The sequence below is a fragment of the Lissotriton vulgaris genome, chromosome 12 (genome assembly GCF_964263255.1).
Source record: "Lissotriton vulgaris chromosome 12, aLisVul1.2, whole genome shotgun sequence".
In the NCBI taxonomy this organism is placed as follows: Eukaryota; Metazoa; Chordata; class Amphibia; order Caudata; family Salamandridae; genus Lissotriton; species Lissotriton vulgaris.
The window spans coordinates 116121007-116142982 of record NC_141700.1 but is presented as its reverse complement, the minus strand read 5'-3'; the positions used below and the strand labels follow the sequence as shown (position 1 = coordinate 116142982).

Genomic DNA, 21976 nt, shown 5'->3' with positions numbered 1-21976 from the left:
TTTACGACAATCCTGTTCTGCTTAGACATTGCCCCCCCAGACACATGTTTTCCATCACCGACGCTGACACTTCCCTGCTTGACACTCTGCCTCCGTATCTGTGGGCCAAAACGGATTCGGATGTAGGGCGCATGATGATTGACCCAGTGCACATCACTGTTCGACCAGATGCAACACTCCCAAAACTTCCACAATATCGGATATCGCCCGAAGGCGAGAAGGCATTGGTAGAAATCATCCAATCACTGATAGACGCAGGAGTGGTAGAGGAAGTAGTTAGCAACGTTTGCAACAGCCCAATCTTGCCCATCATTAAGAAACAGGGAGAAGGAGATGAGAAAGCATACCGCTTCATCATTGACCTTCGAGAGATCAACAAAGTGGTGGTACCCCAGTACCCTGTGGTCTCGGACATTACCACCATCCTGACTCTGATTCCCTCCACTGCCACCACCTTCACTGTCATTGACCTCAAAAACGCATTCTTTTCCATCCCCATCCACCCAGACAGCCGATATCTCTTCGGTTTCACCCTAAAAGCCCGCTCATATAGGTTCTGCCGAGCACCCCAGGGCTACACAGAAAGCCCTAGCATCTACAGCCAGGCCCTCAAGAGACAACTGGATCAAGTCCAGTTACCCGATGGAGTGGTATTAGTACAATATGTCGATGACATCCTCTTGGCAGCCGACACCACTCCACTAGCTGTCACAGCCACCATTCAACTCCTGCATTTCCTTGCAGAAAATGGCCACAAGGTCTCTAAGAAGAAGTTGCAATTCTGCCAACCCCAGGTCACTTACCTAGGCCACCTTTTGTCCAAAGACGGAAGGAAACTGACTCCTGACCGGATCCAAACCATTCTCGACACCCCCGTCCCTAAGACCCAGAAACAGGTCCGCTCCCTACTAGGCCTCACCTCCTTCTGCCGACAGTGGTTGCCCAACTTTAGCCTTGTAGTAAAACCACTGCTTTCATTGTTAGCAAAGGACATCCCTCTCCCACTCCCTTGGACCCCTGAGTGTCAGGCTTCTTTCATGCAACTACGAGATGCCCTCTGCTCGGCCCCTGTGTTGGGTACCCCCGATTACACAAAGCCCTTCTCCCTTTACACCCATGAAAGGGAGGGGTGCGCTTTATCTGTCCTGACCCAGTCCATCGGCTCAAAGCAACGACCATGCGCTTACTTCTCAGCCACTCTTGACCCTGTAGCCAGAGCCCTGCCTGCTTGCCTTCGAGCCGTAGCTGCTGCTGCGATCTCTATCCGACAGAGTGAGGGGATCGTGCTCTCGAAGTCCCTCACAGTACTGGTACCCCATGCAGTTGACACCCTCCTAAACCAAACCAAAACGCAACACCTGACGAGTGCACGACTGACAGGATACGAACTGACTCTGCTCGCACCCCACATCACTCTGAAGAGATGCACCACACTGAACCCAGCAACCCTGCTGCCCTTACCAGAAAACGATCCCAATGCGCACCCTGTACACGACTGTGTGACCCTCACAGACGAACAGACCAGAAGTAGGGTTGACCTCAGAGACACGGCTTTCCCCGACCCCGACGGAGAGCTGTGGGTGGACGGTTCTTGCATCAAACTCCCCGATGGCACCACTTCAGCTGCCTATGCAGTCACCACAGCTCGAACTGTAGTCGAGACAGCCCGCATAACGCAACGATCTGCCCAGGCAGCGGAACTGATTGCCCTGACACGAGCCTGTATCCTAGCAACAGGAACCACAGCAAACATTTACACCGACAGCCAGTATGCCTTCGGGGTGGTTCACCATTTTGGGCTCCTTTGGAGAGAGAGGGGATTCTTGACCTCACACGGCACCCCCATTTTGCACGGGGACCTAGTCTCCGCCTTGATCGAAGCCGTCCTTCTCCCCAAAAAGCTTGCAGTCATCAAATGCCAGGCACACAAAAAGGTGACAGACATTATTGGACAGGGAAATGCACTAGCCGACCTCACTGCCCGAGCGACAGCTGAAAATAGGACGACAACACGCATGTACGTGACCAGGTCACAAGCAGAAAAATGGTCTGACGCTAGGGACACTATCAGAGACATTCAAATGGCAAGCACACAACACGAACTGACTGAATGGACACGGGTGGGATTGAAAGATGACGAAGGCTGCTGGCGGACAAAAGACACAAACAAATGGTTGTTACCTGACTCATACCTGATTCCCATACTGACTATGGCACATTCCCCTGCCCACATAGGATCAGCCCCCATGATTGAACTTGTCTCCAGAGTTTGGCACAATGATAAGATCACAGAGTCCGCCAAACGCCTGGTCCAACAATGTTTGATATGCCTGCAACACAATCCCGGGAAAGGAACTGTAGTACCCCGGGGAGGGTTCGGGGTCCCGAATCACCCATTTGAAGTCCTGCAGATGGACTACATCCAACTAGACAGATGTCAAGGCCTGAAATATGTACTTGTGGTGGTATGCGCATTTAGCAAATGGGTGGAAGCATATCCAACCCGTGACAACACTGCTATGGCCACAGCAAAAGTACTGTTAAAGGAGTTTTTCCCCCGTTACGGCCTTTGTCGAATTTTGTGGAGCGACAATGGCCCCCACTTCGTAGCCGAAGTTATCCAACTCATTTTGAAGGGGTTGGGTGTAAAACAAAAGTTCCACGCAGTCTTCCACCCCCAATCTGCTGGACTAGTTGAGCGACATAACGCCACACTGAAACTAAAATTGGCCAAAATAGTAGCTACCACAGGACTGAAATGGCCAGACGCACTCCCCCTGGCGTTGCTTTCAATGCGTTCCACCCCCACCAAACACCACTTGACGCCATACGAGGTTGTTTTCGGCCGGCCTATGAATGTCTGGTCTGCACCGAAACCAACTTCCATTCATGACGTCCCGGACGTCCTAATGTCTGATTACTTGTGTCAGTTGACTAAAACGCTGTCTGTTATCCATCAACAGGTGCTGCATGCCATCCCTGACACTTCCAGGGGTCCCGGACACACCATTCAGCCTGGGGATTTCATCCTGATCCGGAATTTCCAGCGTGCCAAGAGTCTGGAACCCCGGTGGACGGGCCCCTGGCAAGTCCTCATCACCACCCGAACAGCACTACGGGTGGAGGGAAAACGCAACTGGCTGCATGCACACCACTGTAAGAAGATCTCCTCGACCCTGACCTCGACCGAAAACATCGACAACCAAGAAGAGCTCCTGAACAAGGACCGACCATCACTAACCTGCTATCCTGATACCGACACACTTGAACTTTCGAAATTCTCTGATCCCACAGTGCCATCGAAAGAAGGGTATTTCCTGCGTCGAAAGGAGGGAGTCTCGGCTAAGTAGACCACGGACTGAGTTAAATCTCGGAACGGTGACCTAAACACTACCAAGGGTTACCCGGAGAGAAGCAAAACAAAGTCTGTGGTTCTGCCCGCTACCGAGCCCCTTGAAGATGATGGAAGCGCCAGATAAGAAGATGATGGAAGCGCCAAATAAGAAGATGATGAAGGAAACAGGAAATACCCACCGCAGAAACCCAAAAGCAGACAGACTCCATAGCCCAAAGACTATTGCGCTCTTCATCACAATCCTCTTCTGCTTTCTCCTCATGACCACACTCTGGATTGTGGAAGAAAATGCACCTGCTCACGAAACATTCCTGACCACTGTCCAGCCTACCACCATGAAGGAACATTATCTGATCTCGCTCTCTCCCCAACTCAGAGAGAGGCGAAAGGAGTTTTGGAATAACTCCTTCGTACAATTACTTCACCAGCACAACCTTGCCACCAATGCCACCAACTGTTGGATCTGTGGGTTGCTACCCCACGCCACTGGACATTCGATACCATTCATCCCTTCACCTTTCTCAGTCCACGGCTCCTGTCTTGCCTGGCTGATGCTTCTGCAAGAAAGCTTTAAAGACAATGCCACCTCCAGCAAAACCGTAACGCATTTCTACCACGGGGTCTGGCGGAACAGAACAAAGACACACTTCTGCCCGCAGACCAACAACAACACAATCCACTTGGACATCCCTGCTAAAGAACAAGTTGAAATGCAAGTGTTCAATAATCCAACCAGAACCACCTTCTCCTACCTGCGAAAACGAACGGCTGCCACTCTGACTGTGGCCCTGTCAGTCATCAACGTCACCGGCCACATGTGCATGGAAGGGCTTGGGACTCAGCTGGTAGGCCACAGTGCCTGCCGGTTTTCTAGAACTCTGGACTCTGCCGACCCACCTTCCTTTGTGGCATCTCCAAACATGTATTTCGTCTGCGGCACGAAGGCTTACACCTGGCTCCCCAAAGGCTGGGGGGGCACTTGTTTCATTTCCTTCATCCTTCCTCCGACTTATGTGGCACCGGCAAATCATCACAGACAAAAACGAGCCAAGGACATCGAACAAGCTGATTCAACAGGAGCGCAATTCATCGATGCTATGAAAGGACTTGTCCCCCTCTGGGGCCCGATGGCAAACAGCCGTGCCATCCGACACCTGACTCAAGCAGTTGAGACAACAATGAACATCACGGCGGGTATCCTTGCTAACAACACCGCTGAACTTCAAGCGGTCCGCTTGGTGGCCCTCCAGAACCGCCTTGTCCTGGATGTGGTTCTTGCGGATCGTGGTGGGGCATGCCGCATTATTGGGTCCAGCTGCTGTACGTACATACCGGACAACTCACCCTCAGTGTACAAGGCCATCGAACATCTTCATAGACTCTCTTCAGAAGTCCACCAAGAACAAGAAGAATGGTCGCTGGGTGGGTGGTTCTGGAGCACCGTTAAAAACTGGGGCTGGAGACTATTCACCATTATCCTGATTCCTGTGGTTGTACTATGCGGTTTATGTTTAGGAATTCAATGTCTACCACCCCTGTGTACATTATGTGTAAATTGTATTTGCCCTAAGACTGTGGACTTTGAAAACGAACGTATGAGAGCAATATATGATGCCGAGGTTAGGAATTTGATGAAGATTGACATTGAGTAAGCAAGTTGGCTAAGATATGTTGAAAAGGGAGGACTGTTAAAGATTAGACTGCAAAACGTCAACATTATCGGCGCCATCTTGCCCCTTTCCAAGCCCATTCGTGCGCGTAAGCGGCAGCCATTTTGAGCACCATGGCCTCCCTGCCCCTCGCTGATAGCCAGCGCGTCTCTCTCTCTCTCTTAACCTCGCAAGCATTCCCCCGCACGCTGACAACCCCCGCTCTCTCATGCCTTGGGTCATAAACCCCTCTTCAGCGCAGCTTCACCACGGAATCCCATCCTGTTCCCAGCGCGACACCTCCCCTCATTCCTTTCATGGCCTCAAACCCTTTCGATGCAAACCCCCTTTTCCTGTGTCCCCGTTTGTCTTCCTTGTTCCCAGGCCGCCACCTGGCCCTGCGGATACTGTTTATTACCCCGTACAGTAGGAAGCTTCCCCTCCCCATCAAAAGATCCCCGAACCGATCAAAGCCCCCACCCCATGAGATCCGATCAAACCCCATGCATTCCGTGAATCGGCGGAATGCCCTGCTGTGCGACAACCATCACCTGTTGTGACCGGGGTGGGGAATCCAACTGTAAATGTGTGTGGGAACGGGCCTGCAGGGGAGATTCCGAGGATGTTCTTTCTAATACTAAAGTGTTGCAAGAATGTGTTATGTGCAATAAAGGTCATAAACCCTAGTATAAGAGGCCAGGCCTCAGAGATGTGGTTAGAGCACCTCGTGACGATACTTGCTGTCTGAATTGATGTGTTCTCCTCCGGAGAGAATAAAATCCTCGTTTCCTGCCTTCCAGTCTCCAGCGCCTGCTTCTTCATTGATTAATATTGGTGGGTCATAGAGGCGATACCGCCGGGCAACATAAAAGGGTCTTTGGTTACCGGTTGTCTTTGGAACCCTTTTTAACAGTATTCCCCCCAAGGATGGAAAGCCAGGTCAGGTGAGAGATGCGGGCATCACATGTGTGCATGGTATGCATGCATAGCAAGGAAGGGGTACATCAAACAGCTCTGATGAAGGCCCCAGACGGGCCCTTAGTATGGACAGAAACATGTTGACTTTTACATATTTGGGTTAATTGAAGTAGTAGATACAACATAAACCCTGAAAAAACTTTGTATTCATACCCCAGGTACTCTCTAAATAAAGAAACTCTTTGGGTATACCTGTAGGTATTGGTAACTTTCTACTCTCTTTCTGGATCCCTGCTTATCAAGCCAGATTTTATCTAGGAACCCCCATTCTCTTGGTTGAGTCCCCCTGGTGGTACAACCCTACCAGGGTGTGGATAGGCGCCAATGATGAAGCATGTCACGATAAAGTGAGTGAGGCATCTACTCCAATACCTTTGGATACCCAAGTGGGACTAGGAAGTGTTCTTCAGTGCTAGCTGCATATTTACAGCGAACAGAAAGGATGAAGGCAAGTACAAAATAACAGCTTTAAAGATCAGGTTTAGGGGAAAGGATCATTTATTTTTTGCCCTTTTAATGGGGTAAATAAAAGTGCTGAGGAGGACAGTGACCTGCAGCCCAGCCTCTGTGAGTGTGTCAATGTCATACTGTAAGAGGTAGTGTCAAAGAAGGAAAAGACCAGATGTCCTGCCTTCTCTAGCTACAATCCAAAGTGGTCGAACTCCATCTCCGGTGATACCGACCAGGCACCATCTTTCTACTGTGTTAGAAAATAACTAGAAACGCTGCTCTTCAAGGGACACCTCTCCGCACGGTAACCTCCTCCTTACACATGCACCCAACACTCGACGTTCCATTCTACCATCTCATGCTGTCATTCCACCACCTCCTACCCTTGCTAAGACCTACCCTCTAACACCAACTCAATTTCAAGCCCTCTCTGTTGTAAAGCGCGTCATTGCTTTGTACCTAGGTTACAGATATATGACCATAAGAAAACATACATAAATACATGTACTAACCTATGTGACATTTTTATCATGAAAAGGGTACAAAAGCAATTTCAGTTTCATCAGTTTGTTGCAGCACATTCTGTACTAGCTTGGGAAGGTTGCAATGAGAAGTATCGCTCATCATCTTTTACAAATCGTCTGGTCAGAAAATAGTCACCCCCCTCCCCATCACCTACCTTTGCTACTCCCTTTACTGCATTGGTAATCATGACCCGAGTATCAATGACTAATGTTTGAGCTTTGAGCTCTTATGAGGTAGGATTGCCCCTGATGGAGGCCATACACAAGGTAGAAGGATGTGAGCTGAATTCTGATTGGGCTGTTGTAGCATCTGGGTCATTTACTGTAGTTTGTAAGTACAAAATGATGTGCCATCCCACAAGCTGTACTGGTGTCTTCTGAGGAGCCAAGAACGTTGATTAGCCTCACCCCTGTATTATTTTAGTGTATGTTACTTGAATGAAGAACATATAAAAAACGACAGTGACCTCAAAAATTTACTTTGAAGCTATCGCGAGGCAACATGGAGCTTCGGGCCAAGTTTTCAAGTCTTTTCTAAAAGTTAGAGGATTAGAGATGCAGCTGATAGAAAGTGTAAGATTATTCTATGCTTTTCCTATCAGAAAGGAGCAAGTGTCTTGCCCCCCAACCCAAAATGTTAGAAGTTAGGGAGCACCAGAAGAATAGAGGACGCGATGTGTAAAGGTGGTGAGGGAATATATCAGATAATTCCGGATATGATGAACTTCGGTCCACTCCTGGTTAAGCCATTGTGGCAGATGATACCTGAGGTGTGAGTATACCTAGCAAGACCTCAATTAGGATGAGCTGCCATATTTTGAAGCATTTGAATGAGGCTCATCATATAGTTGGGCATGTCAAGAAAATGTGCATTTCCGTAATCTAATTCTGACTAGCTAAGCGTCTAAACAAATGGAATTGGAATAAGTGGTACAATTCTGTGCAGAGTTCTAAGTGTCAAGAAGCATGACACAGAAAGCTTTGTCATTTGTAAAGAGGGCTTTTAGTGGCTTCAGAATCTGAGCATTTCTGCTTGACCAGTTTCAAGTGGTCCATGTGGTCTGTATACATTGTATTAGGTTGTGTTTAATATTGTTCTGATATTAGTCACTTTAGATCATGGGTCTTCAAACTGGGAGCCTCAAGTGACCCCAGGAGGGGGGCTCCAGGCTCTGGCCAAAAGAAGCATTATGTTGATAACAGTGCTTTGTTTTAAGCAGAACAAAATGAGCGGGAGTAAGCCTCTGGGCCATTACTAACATGATTTGTTATTTATATCTGAGCTGGGATTATCTGTCAAAAGGGAAGGGTCTCCAAATATTCTTCAAAACCCCCACCCTCAAATCTAATATATTCACTCCGTGGATACTTTTGCACGTTAGTACGGCCTGCCTGACGAGAATAGTATGTTTGGCAATCATGTATTTGATTGTATTATTTAAATGCTAACATAATTTCATTGCATTGTTTAAATAAGTCTAGACATATTTAAACATTGCCAATTTAATAGCAAAATTGTGAAAAATCCTGAAGGGGCACCCCGATTATTCTTTTTTCCACTGGAAGGGCAGAGCATTAATAAGTTTGAACATAGGTTAGAATAGACTATTGTTTAGTAATGGATGATATTTCAGAGTGCTCTTCTACACCCTGTTGTGGATCTACTTTGAACATCATGAATGTGGATATATGCACTTAAAGACATTGCTGATGGTTGTGCTCTGCTGGTGAGCTCAGTTATTAATCGCTCTGCTTTAGATGACTGTTCACCTTGTTGTATCACCGTTGATTAGTGGCCTTGATGCAATGTGGGTTTTGTTTAAGTCAATTTTGTGTGAATGGTTCATGTGTGGTATGTTGAAAGAAAATTCTCTACTTTTTCCTTTTTTGAAATTTCCAAGTGGCGCTCCTTGAAGATCGGAAGCGGGCCTTACATTTGACAATGCAAGAACTTGAAGGTAGACCACAAGCCTAGTCGCTTCCATCACCAAAAAAAAAAAAGGAATATAATGTATTGGGCAGGCCATGGTCTGAGACAGAAGTGAGACACACCCATTCCAAGCACAAGGGTGGTTAATCAGGAGACAAACGCAATCTCAACGAGTAGTGTATAAAGCCAGGCCCTTCCTCTCTGCTGACTGGGCCTTATATCCTGGTATAAACTTAGATATACGGAGCCCGCCAGAACGTTTAGTGCGTTTGAGAGGCAGCAACGTCTTGGGATCTGCAAATTGCTTAGGAGACCAAGGCTCACAAACAGCTATCAGATTTGGGTAGAAACCGAGCCAGACCCATGGCAGGAAAACCTGTCACTGAAAGGCTATTGTGGGAGGGATAGACTTAATCACACCTCCCGGTCCCTAACATCTAAAATCGAAATAACAAGCTAGCAAAGTTGTCTTTAAAAGGCGAGTAGAATTGTGTTAGAGCCAAGACATCAAAGCACAGAGACAAAGTTGCAGATGATTTTCAAGATCGCCCAGTGTGGATTGAAGATCTACGGGGTTCGACAGTTGAACCAATTAGAACTGATTTTTTAAAAAAAATCTGGCAACCTGGGTGTACAAATCTCTACATCAAGAGAACACAGCAAAGTAATAGGATGTATGCTGTTATCAAGTGGATTGGTACCTTCATCATTCCGATAACTTGCTGTAGGCTTCTATTTAGTTGCTTTTGGATTACAGGGAAGAGTTGCTTTTGCAGGTTCACATCACAGCAGTATGTCTTTATGTTTTTCAATTCAAGATTGTTCTAGATTCCCCTCTACTTTATATCAAAAAGTAGTGCCCAGGAAGTCTTCTCAGGAGCCCCTTGTTAACACAATCTTCATTGAGTTTCCAAGGGGAGGCCTGTCACCATCCTCCTCACCTCAATGCCTAGACCTCCAGTCACGGGAATGTAGGCAATACACTTTCACTATAAGCATGTATTGTCATTTAAATGGTGAGAAGAACCTAGCTGTGAAGCAACTGAGTGCTGTACAATATATAAGGGATTGGGTAAACATCTATAAGATTGTGTACATCAAGTGGGAATTAAACAAACACTTTTTACAATTATTTAGGCAAAGGAAGATTAAGTGATTTACATATGAATGAATGAATGAATAGCATTTTTATACCGCGCAAAACTTAGCCCCAAGGGGCATCAAGGCGCACAATGTTGAGTCTGGATGCAGAGGCCGGTATTTTAACCTGGATCCCCGGTTTTAAAGCGGCAGCTTGAACCACTAGGCCAGATCTCCTCCCATTTCCACTGTCTGGGGAAGATGTTCTCGCCCTCTCCTTGTGCCATGCCAAACCAGAGGCATCCAAAATGGATCCCACTTTGTTTTGTTATTAATTCTGTAAGCCAAGCTTAAGGATGAACATTAAAATACTCAGCACGTGCAACATCTCCTTTCAGTTTCTGCATTTAGCCATTACTTTACACTTCCAACCCTTGAGCGGATCAGCTGTCCCTGCTGAAGTGATGGCCTAGTGGTCGCATTGCAGTGCACAGACGGTTCCCATGATTATAGTAACTATTAAATGTGCCTAAAGCACTCTCTTCACATTCAAATAATCTTGTTTCTTTCTACACAATTGCTTCGTCAAATTGCTTGCTTCTCAAAAATTGTCCGATATATTCCCAAAATCCAGCATGGAAAACTGACCTTTACTTAAAACTTTTGAAAGTCGCCTCTCCTGTTTTTTCTTTTAACTGGCCTTCTGCTTCCCTTCCATCCTCTGCTTGCCTACTCTCTCTGACCACAACATTTTCTAAGGGACCAGCATGTTTGCCTTAATCTCTATAAATGTATTTCTAGAACATACCGATAACCCATTTCGAAGATCTCAATCCCGCCTTTTTTGAAAGTCATGAAGCCACAAATCTAACCATACCAAATCTCTTGCTCAGCTTCCCCAACGAGTAGCTTGTGAGCTACTCTACTGGTAGCTCTCCAGCTTCCTGTAAGTAGCTCTCCTGTGAGCTGTCCATTGTAATAAATTAGAAGCTTTTGTTCTGATGAATTAATATATTGTTATATCAAAATTGAGAAGAGTGTATTTCCAGAACTCATAAGCCGAAGTTTGGTGAACAATGCTTAAATTACTAAAATATATGTAAAGCTGATATTTGAGCGACAAGTCATGTGGTGTTGGGGAGACTTATTCCCAACTTTACTACGTTGGTGACAGGGGCATTGCTACGGCTGTTATGTATTACTCAAGTAAGGCACTCCAAATTGACAAATCTGTGACAACCCTCCCTGATGCACTGACAGGATTTCTCCTGGAAATCTTGCATATGATGGCCAATAATGTAATTTTATCTGATGACTTGTGGTCAATATAACCTCATTAATAATATTAGTAGCTCCGGATTATTTTCATTGAACATCAATAGCTCTCATTACAGAAAAGGTTGATGACCTCTGCTCCAGCTCATCTATCAACCACACCAAACATCTGCATGAACTCACGTACTCCCCACCAATGATCCCACCTCATTCCTTTTTATGTCTTCTGTCACAGTGACGCTTTAGCGAATGCGTGGAATGGTTTGCTTCTGCAAACAAGACGGATCCCAATAACACTGGACTGACCACATACCGTGGGTTCTAGAGCCGCGTGCTGCCTGGCGTAAACGTTTCAACCCCTCCTCATGTCTCCATCACAATACAGTAGAGTCACCCCCATGTCAGACTAACTTTAAATGCAACTTACTCACTCTACCCCAGCCTTATCTTCCAACAGGAAAACTGCTTGTTTTAATGTGGGCCAGTTCACCTCTGGGAGTGTTTTCTCACTCACTCAAGTTTCACATGGCACCAGTGTGCACATTTCCTGTTACATAGACAGCTGGAGACACAATTCCATTGTATGCAGAATGTGCTGTCTACTTTACCAATGTCGGCATTACCTTTCCAGAAGGTTCCATCAACAGTGTAAATTCAGCAAACTGCCTGGGAGTAGAAGCACCATGATAGATTCTTGGACTGATGATGTTGACATCACAAGGCTGACCCGTGTCGCCATCCTTATCCGCTAAACAACCTCCTATTGGTGGATACGTGGCCAGGGTTAAAGGGCAAGAAGTTACAAATGCAGAAAACAAATGGGGCTTTGCACACAATGCCTTACATCATATACTCCAAATAAAACTGCCTTCCGAATCTCAGCTTTTTCCGAATTTCCCTGAGGGTGTTTAAAAACGAGAGCATCAAAAAGATATCTGTGCAACCCAGGGCCGACCTGGTACTAAGAACCAAGCGCAAAACGCAGCGTGGGTCAGGAATATCCGTAAGAATAAGCCCTGGACCGACAAAAACGAAGGAGCCAAATCTCGGGCTGTCAATAAAATCACTCCAATCCAGTTTCAACGTGCAAACTTGTACAAGCACTGGCGTGCACAAATGCTGTATGTCATGGGTGCCGGGTCACGGTGCAGCCCCTGTCATGGCGTGATTTGTTGTCACCCTGGGCTTGCAGCGTTGCATGGCTCAAAACAGCAAACGCTTAAGAGACAGAAACGCAGCCGCTCCTGGGGGAGTCATAGGAGGGTTTAAGGTACCCTTCAGCTAAAGGTGCCTTGAAGGGACGCTCTGTGTATGCAGCGCCTCCCGTATGACTGTGTGTCTGTTCGAGCCCCTGGACTGGCTTCTGTACTGGGACTGTGGCCACACAGGCACAGCGTTCCTCACCTGCAGGAGTCACGTCCCCTTCAAATGAAGGAACGCGCACCTTCCGGCAGGTGCCTGGAAACGTTGTGCCTTCACCAGCGCCTGAAATGGAAAAATAGAAGTACAGGCACAAGGTAGCAGTCACCTGCCTCAGTACCGGACAGCACCGGCCCATCTAAAGCACGAGCCTGCACTATCCCTAGTCCAGAACGCAAACATCTGCACCACATGGGCGCTTGCACCCACCTGGAGATATATATATATATATATATATAGTTCCTCACCAACTCCTCATCCGATCACTTATCATTGGTGCATAGATGTCTCCAGTCCTTAATTTCTATTATTCTCCAAAGACCGGTAGCCTCTTCTCTCCTTCTGCGAACATCTTTCCACGTTTTCCGATTCTCTCATATTTTTTTCATGCACAATCACCAATGCTGTCCCCAGATGGACCAAGGAAAATAGTTCTCCGTTGAGTGTAAAAATGGCGCTCTTTCCTTTGTAATGCCGAATAGCCTGCGCGCTGCTTTGCAGGGGCCGGCAGCACGCACTGCGCTCTGTAGTTCGGCTTACTGCTATCCATGCCATACCCCCCTTCCAAGGGAGCCCCGGGTTCATGGAACAGGAAATATGACAACAACGAGAAATACGTCTTGACGGTTGCACCTGTGGCTGTGCCCAGAGCTGAGCCGAGATACCCCTCCCGAGGGTGATTCGTCCGCGTTATAATTTAAAATAACATAACAGTGAGTTTGCAAACAATATCGAACGCCCAAAAAGGCCATTTAGCGACCGATTTATAGAAAGCCAACACTTATCACAAAAGTTTTAACGCATCCCACTTCATAATTACTGCCTCCTCGTTGGTGGGTCCCACAATGGATGTCCCCTCTCTATCTGCGTATTTTAATACAAATATCAGGAGGAATCTAGGCAGGTAGGGGAATGTAGAGATGTCCCACAGGCTGTCTGAATGGGCACCAGCCTCATGGCAGGATGATGCAAACTTCAGGGGTGGGCGAGAAGACCCCCAACGTGTCTCTTTATAACTGGAACAATAAATATGCCCAACTTTGATATGGTGCACACATGTGTTTCTGTGGCCACACATGCTGCTGTCATGGAGGGGTGAGCAGTGTTTTACTCACAAAATAAGCTGTACTGGTCTGAAGCCCAGCACAAAGCTGGCATACGTTAGAATGAACAGTGAAGAAAGACTTCAAGACATGTTGGCATTTCTCACCAGCAGTCAAACACCTCATGTACATTCACATTACTGATACTTACTGGCCTTCAGCTATAACTTCGATCACTAGCAGAACATGTAACTAGCTAGGGACAGAAGTCTGTCGCAGAAAGAAAATGAGAGGAATAAAATAAATTGAAAGTGCAATTTTGCTCTGTTGTGCTTGAAGAGTTTTGACTGAAGCTGATTTTTTTTATTATCGTGTTTGAGATCATAATAAATATTTTAATGATGTGATTACGTGTTTTCTGGGTTTGATTATGGTAATTTATTTAACAATGTTAAGAGTTTTTGCATTAGTTTGATAATGTGCAAAGAGTTGTTCGCGATGTTATGAGACCTCTTCTATTAAAGGATGTCACAAAAATTGTAAAGATGTGATCAGGCTTGTCTGGAGTTCTAGAAAGTTACAAGGATTTTTGATGAGGTGACGGAAGCTTGTCAAGAATTTGAGACTGTGGCACAATCTTTTCAAATTGGAATGAAAAATTCATGAGCTTGAAAACGTGACAAGAATTATTAATGTTATGAAACATCTTGTATTTGATGAAATTGCATGAAATCTTTGCTGATGCCGTAGTGCTTTTGATTGGTTTAAGATCATTGAATGGTTTAATAATTTCATGAGAACTGTCATATGTCTGAAGAGCTCAAACATATTCGGATAATGTTATGAGAATTTTTGTAATTTGAGAACATTAGTTGAATTTTCGGTACTATGCCATTTATCAAGAAATTAATTACTTTATGAGAATTACTTTGAGGGCATGAAGGCGTTCTGCATTTAAATATGTCAAATAGATTTTTTTAATGTCCTGAGAGTTGTCAGAAGTTTGAGGACTTTAGTTCTTTTTCATAATAAAAAAGGACACATCAAAAGTTTGTAAACATCACTACATTAGGTAGTGGTGTGAGTGGGCTCATCAAATGTTTAAAGCAGTCTGAAATTATTATGAGCTTTATCATTCGCTTGATGACATCCTGAGACACTCTAATAATATGAGGAGACTTTCATTAGTTGGAGGATGTCTCAAGACTGACGTATGGTGCTGCTTGTCTTGAGCATGACGATGAAACAAAACCTGTTAATGCAGGGATGAGGCTTGCCATGAGTTGAAGGACATTCACAATGGTTTTGATGTTTTGAGATCTGTCATGTGATTGAGGAAACTGGCAGAGTTTTTGAAGGTGTTTCGAAGTTTGTCATGAGTTTAATGTCACATTTGTTTTATTGATGTTATGAGAGTTGTTACAAGTTTGATGACATTCCAAGAATATTTCATTATTTTATGAGGCTTATGAGTTTCAGGACCTCACTAGTTTTTGATGGTAAAGGAGGTGCAGATCAAAGGCTGCAAGGAATTGGCATAGTCCAAATTGGATATTTTCTATAGATTTCCAAACGTGCACCACAAAGGGGCAGCCCTGATATTTTCAATCCACTTTGGTGTCATGGAAGTTCTAGAGCAGAAACTCGTATATAATTTGCTTTACAAAGAGCTTTACGAAGAGCATGCTTGCTAGTAGAACTGTCAATTAATCCCTTATAGAGTCTTATGAAGTCTCATTTTAATAACCCTTAATTAAAACTTTGGTAGTGAGAACTTGGGTGCCTGTATCTGCAAAGGCAATTTAGCCACACCTAACTTTATTTGGCAAGTGTGGCTACTCAAACAGAACCATTATCCAGTTCTGTGTATGGTGCAAAATGTATTTAATTATTTCATTTGGAGAATTTAGTGGTTAGTGCAGAGGTTTGTGTTTCTCTCAGAGAGACTCTGGAAAGAAAAATTATTTTCTGAGAGGAGAATCCCAAAAGCCAGGTTATTTCCCCCCAGATAGACGATCTCTTGATGGAATGGCCGACACAGTATCATCTGCGATGGGTAAAGCTATGTCCCCTTCATTCTGACTTGGCCGGCCTGAGGGCTAGTTACTTAAAGCCCACCACAGTGCAGCCTCTACATCCATGGAAAGGGAACGCTCATGGTTCGGTATGAAGAGATAAGCTACTGTGACTTTAAAAATTGTGAAAATGGTGCCGGAGAAGCGGAGGCGTATTTAACACAACAAATAAAGAGCTGTATTGCGTGTCTGAAACTCACCAAGAACAATACAGGGAGGAGGAGAGCACTTGTCGTGATGGTGTCCCAGGGGAGCGTGTATACGTGCTGAATGCGTGCGGCTAGGAAGTAGATATAGAGCGCCTAAGAAGCATGATGGGCATGGACTGCATGACTTTTCTAGATAAAATAAAACAGTATCACAACCATCCCCAGATCCATGGTGGGCAAGCAGGAGGTCCATTTCATATTTGGGGGGTTTTCCCAGGGTTGTCCCAACATGAAACCAGTTGAAAGGTCTTGGGAGTAGAGATGGCGAAGGATGTCCGACTGCAAAAGGGATTGTGAATTCATATTTGCCAAATAATAATGTCATAGGTTTGTTATGCCTTGGATGTCTTGGGATCCGGCCTTTAGATCAATGACACGCGTAGAATTCCATACCTTCGGCTCAACGTCTTAAACGGCATGTCGTTGGTTGTAAACCTTGTGTTGCACGTCTAGCGTTTGCTTCATTGCGTACAGTGAATCAGGCCCTTCACCTTGAAAGCAGTGCCATGTGTTTACTGTCTTGAAATTGTAGTGGTGGTTCAAGGTATTCTGCTCACAGTATTGGGTTTATATCCGAGAAAGAATGTAATGTTTTTTATATAAACCTCCTGTTTGTAATGGTTTTAATTAATCAACAAAAAGGCTATCTATCTATCTGAGAAAGAATGTCTTAATTTTAATGTTGTTTTTTTTTTCTCTGCAAGGTTTTGTAATCAATGCCATGTACACTATGTCTTGGATGTCTTTGATTCAGTATTTGAACATAGGTCTTAATAATCTATTCCCATGCTCATACCCGGTAATGCGAAATTTGCACACTGCCTGCTTTGAGAAGGGGAATTCAATTTCCGTTTGCAATCTATGTTTTAATAGGTCGCGTTGCAAATCATCCATTGCAAGGTGGTCGCAAATGACCTACTTCATTAATAAGTTGCAGTTTGTGAACACTGCTGATGGGTTCTAAATGCAGGGAGTGAGGCCTGCAAGGCACAGGTAGACCTCTGTACCCGCATTTGCTCCTACAAACGGGAAAAACAAAAAGAAGAAAAAAGGCAGCACGTTCTCATTAGGGAGGCAGGTGCGGCTTTAAAAAAAAAGATTTCCTTTTTGAGAAGAAATCTGCTTCACCCCTAGACCGCCAACGCGAGACCCAAAGGGGAATCTTTCCACGGGATCCTGTTTTCATTAAAAATGAGTTTCTGCACCATACCAGGGGAGAGGGAGGTAACGGATCAATAATTTGCACCACAATTACCATTACAAACCAGTGATACAGTCCTTGCTGAATTGCAAATAGAAGGGGCAGGTCTCTTATACGCCCTTTCCTATTGGTTGTTCAAAATAGTCTGAAAAGCTGTTTATGAATCTGAAAGACTTTTACACCCTGTAAGGCTTTTTACATTGTAAAAAAAACCTTTTGCTGTTATTTCGCGAATCTCAGAGTTTGTTACTGCAAAAATGACCTTGTATAGCTGGTCCTTGAGCTCTCACGAGGAGTGTGCCAGTGTTTGTTGCGCGGAGACCGCCACACTGGAATTACAGATTTGGCTGGTTTCTATGCACCAAAAAAACAATGATGGGGACTTTTAGCCCTAAAATGGAGAATAACCACATGGATCTATAGATAACTGTTACTTTTCCGTGCAGTTTTCCCTGATTTTGTGGAAAAAAGCAAGATTTTTAATCTGCTATAAGCAGGTGGACCATGGCAGTGGGAGGGTCACTGGTGGGGCTGGGTCTTATGCCAGGCTTCAGTGTGCGTGGGGGGAGCAATGTCTGCTCTGCTTTTTGTTTCACGGGTAAGGTGGTGGTCAGTCTATGGGGCTGCCCACAGCTCCCACTCCTGCAGCATTAACCAGGGTCCAGAGGGTTTTCAAGAATTACTGGTTCGAATATATGACTTTACAACACGATCATTTACACCGCGGTACGTTACATCGTGGTTATTACAACACAAGTTGTTACAACGACTTGCGCTAGAGGCGCTGGACTTAGGAATAGTATAATTTACTATTCCAACTCCAGTGTGTGTAACAGTAGGGAAGCTGTTGGAATAGTAAATCATACTATTCCTTAGTTTAGAGCGCTATCCAGCGCAAGTAGTTGTAACAGCTCGTGTTGTAATGACCGCGATGTAAATGTATCGAGGTGTTACAACCTCGTTGTTAAGTTTGTTCGCCGACTGGGTCTGATGTTTGAGGACTCCATAATTTCACACTCGCTGACACTCTAATTTGCTAGTTGCTAAATTTTATCTGGAGTGATCACGCCAGGTGAAATTCCAGCACTAGTAATTAAGGTTTTAAAGACTTGGATTCAGTGTCCTGAGTATAGTCTCAGGATTTTGTTGTCTTGATCTCTCTGACCTGGGTTGAATGCCTATGTCTCATGTTTTGAGTTCTCTTTTTTGGGAATAGTGTCTTCGATTCAAAGTCCTAGATTTTTCATCTTGGTTTTGACATCTTACCTTCAAAGTCTTTGGGTGTATGTCTTTGATAGAATGTCATGGTATTGTTGTTTTGGTCTCAGTGACTTGGGGGGAATAGCTATGCAATAGTGTCTTGGGCTCAGTATTTTGAGCTCATTGGCTGGGGCAAAATGTCTTGCCTTCAGGATAGTGAGTTCAATATACTGATCTCAATGTATTTGCCTTAAAATCATGGATTCTGTGCTTTTAGTACAATATCTTGCACTCTACGTATTTTTCAATATCGTGATTTCCTTGTCTTTGGCTGAGTGACCTAGGTGGCAACATTTCTTTTGTTCAATATAGTTGACTGAATGTCTTGGACTTGGCTTTTTAGGTCCATTATTGTTGTAGCTCAATGTCAGCCCTAGATTTGTTTTACTCAATGTCTCTATTTCATTCGCTCAGGCTTAATATCTCAAGTGCAATGTCCTAGGCCCTCTGTCTTAGACTCAGTTTCTCAGGCTCAATTTCTTGAACTCTTATATTGTTGGTTGAGTGTCTTGGGGATGAATGTGTTAGATTTGTTATTTTAGAGACAATGTAATTTTCATTGTTTTGGTCTCACTATCCCATACTCAATGCTGAAGTTTCAATGTCATGACCAGTATATAAAAATGTGTTCAATGTCTTGGGATCTGAGTTTCAGGTTGAATGTTTTTAGCTCAGGATTCAGGTTAAATGTGGGCTGGACGCGTAACTTATGCTGTGGGTTGAGTAATTTGAGTGTGATGTACCCTCTGGGAGCTTTAATTTGACTGTGCTGTGGTCAATTCTGCGGACTCCAGGTGTTGCTGGAGCCTGAGGATGTTGTGTCTCTGTGCTGCATCTCCCTGTGTTGTTCATGCTCAGTTCAACATGCTCTAAGTATCTTACCTTCTAACCTTAAAGCCGCCATCCTCTGGAACTCGGGCTCTTGCAGCCACCTCCACATCCGCTTGAAGGTCTCGCGGCCAGACTTGAGCTTGCTCCAGGGCTTGGGGTTTCTGAGTAGGTCAGAAAGGGTTCCTTGTGAACGACAAAGCACCCGCTCGGCAAAGATAGCCTGAGGGATGCTGTACCTCTTGAGCTCAGCGATGATGCGCTGGGCCACTTCCCTGGTGTTGATCTCCTCCATCGGGCCAGTGAGTGCAGAGTTCTGCGGCGCCACCGAAGGGATACCCCTGCAAGCCATATCTGGCCTGGGTGGTCCATATGGGTGCTGGCTCATGCCCCCTGGAGATCCCATGCCAGAGCTTGGCGGAGGAGAGAGGTCCCTGGAGTAGTGCTGGTCCATCCTGCCAAACATGGCCGAGTGGGCTTCAAAGCTGCCTGCCGATGACATCTTGTCCCCAGAGAGGTGGCCCCCAGAATGTCCATAACTGTGCATGGGGTTGAGGTTGGGGCTTTGACCCAAGCCTATGTCCTTATGATAGGGGCTGTAGAAGCCACCCGGGTGACCCAGGCCCCTCTCTTCTCTCATCAAGGTGAAACTGCCAATGACGTTGCCGACGGGCAGGCACTGGTGATGCTGGTGCGGCTGTAGCGGGGTCAGAGTTGTGTAGCTGTTGACGCCACCCGTGGGCGAGTCACCCCCAAAGCCAAGACCTGGGTGCATGGGGTGCTCGGAGCGGTGGTAGTCCCCGGCCTCCAGCACTGAGGCCATGCTGCCTAGCAGGGGAGGGCCCCGGTGCAGCCCCCGGCCCTGGCCGTGCAGCATTTCTTGTTCGTGGCTGCACATGTCCCCGCCGGACCCATCCAGGCCCAGATGCATGTTCATGGCCTCAGCTACAGCATGGTCCCATGAACCGCCGGTGCCTTGAACCTCCCTGGGTCTTTGTGAGGAGAGGGAAGGGTGGGTGGATCGGACTGAGGAGGGATTCTGGAGAGGTGACCGTGGCAGCGGGGGGTCTGGGAGAGTCACCTGGTGGCAAGGAGGGGAGTCATGTATGGGTCCAGAGGAGTGGGTCTGAAGAAACGCCTGATATACTCAGTTTCTGAGGAAAACAGAGGTCGGACTTGGCGGGAACTCTGACTGTCCATGCATAGGGCAACCCCTTGATGTTAATTCTGGCGCCCTGCCCCCACTATCGCCTCTTGTGTCCTTCTGTGGGGCGTGCACGGAGGGTACAGCTCGGGTGCATGTAGACACGCCCACTTGTATCTGTAAACACAATCGGTTCAACCCAGCAGCCTCACAATACACAAACTAGACGTGCTCCAGTCTGCTTACTTCTGCTGTGGTTTGGTGGCCCGCATTACAGCAGGCCCGGCGGGTGCACAGTGCTGGGGTGGAGGGGGGGGGGGGACATTCACTAGGACTGATCTGCGCACTTTCTCGGACAGTGTCTGAGGGTAGAGATTGTCTGAAGCTTTGGTTGTCTGCACTACGCACGGGGCAGTTTCTGGGGACTGAGAATGTGCACACTAGGGGTGATCTGTTCCCAGGACACCTGTTAAGGTTAGAGATTGTCTGAAACTGGGGTGGTCTGCACTACTCCTGGACAGTGTCTGAGGGTAGTGATTGTCTGAAGCTTTGGCGGTCTGCACTAATCATGGGACAGTGTCAGGGGGCTGACTACACACTAGGGCTGGTCTGCGCACTTCCTCGGACAGATTCTGAGGGTAGAGATTGTCTGAAGCTTTGTTGGTCTGAACTACTCATGGGACAGTGTCAGGGGGCTGAGACTGTGCACACTAGGGCTGATCTGCTCCCAGGACAGTGTCTGAGGGTAGAGATTGTCTGAAACTGGGGTGGTCTACTCTTCTCCTGGGACAGTGTCTGAGGGTGGAGAGTGTACACACCAGATGTGATCTGCTCTTCTCACAGGACAGTGTCAGAGGGTAAAAAGTGCACACACTAGGTGTGATGAGCTCTCTTCCTGGGACAGTGTCTGGGGCAGAGTGCACCCTCCCGCTGTGATCTGCTTTCCTCACAGGTCGGTCTCATAGGTAGAAAGCGCACAAAGAAGGGGTGTTCTGTACTCCTCCCGGTGGATTGCGCACACACCTGGCCGCTCCCCACCTAGGATGCGCCTCTGGGAGCCCCTCGGGACTAGCCGTGATCTCCAGGCGGTGCTTACCGGCTCCGGGGATGCTGCAGGCGGGGTGCTTGTGACTGTGGCCGTGAGACACTCACACGCAGAGGGCCCATGCTGGAGCTGTAAGGAGATGCTCTTATCTGAGCTGCAGGCAGGACGCAGCCAGAGAACCCACGCCGGAGGGGCTGTAGACACTCGTCTCTTCGAGCTGCTCCCAGGTTAGTGCTCAGAGGCAGGATGATCCTGGAGGCGCTTCAGGCGAGACGCTGCCAAGCGCTTCCCACGCGCAGGTATTTCAGAGATTGATGTCGCCCAAGTGTTCCTGAAGGTGCTCACAGGGCCGACGTGCCTGTGTGTGACGCTGCCGGGAACTGCTCGGGCCCAGAGGATGCTGCACGGGTTCAAGGGTCAGCGTGTGGCCCAGGGGATGCTGCGGGGCTCACGGTTCGGCTCGTGGCCCAGAGGATGCTGTACGTATTCAAGGGTTGCTGTGTGGTCCAGT

General features: G+C 46.6%; 1 protein-coding gene across 1 annotated transcript in view; it reads right to left on the bottom strand.

The window, feature by feature from the left end:
• Positions 1–20213, bottom strand: part of LOC147673576 (hepatocyte nuclear factor 6-like) — a 131781-nt gene extending 111568 nt beyond the window's left edge. The window contains exon 1 of the mRNA XM_086946375.1: positions 19331–20213. Within this exon, the coding sequence (XP_086802501.1) occupies positions 19331–20213 (883 nt within the window). The remainder of the gene's footprint in view (positions 1–19330) is intronic.
• Positions 20214–21976: the final 1763 nt, after the last annotated feature.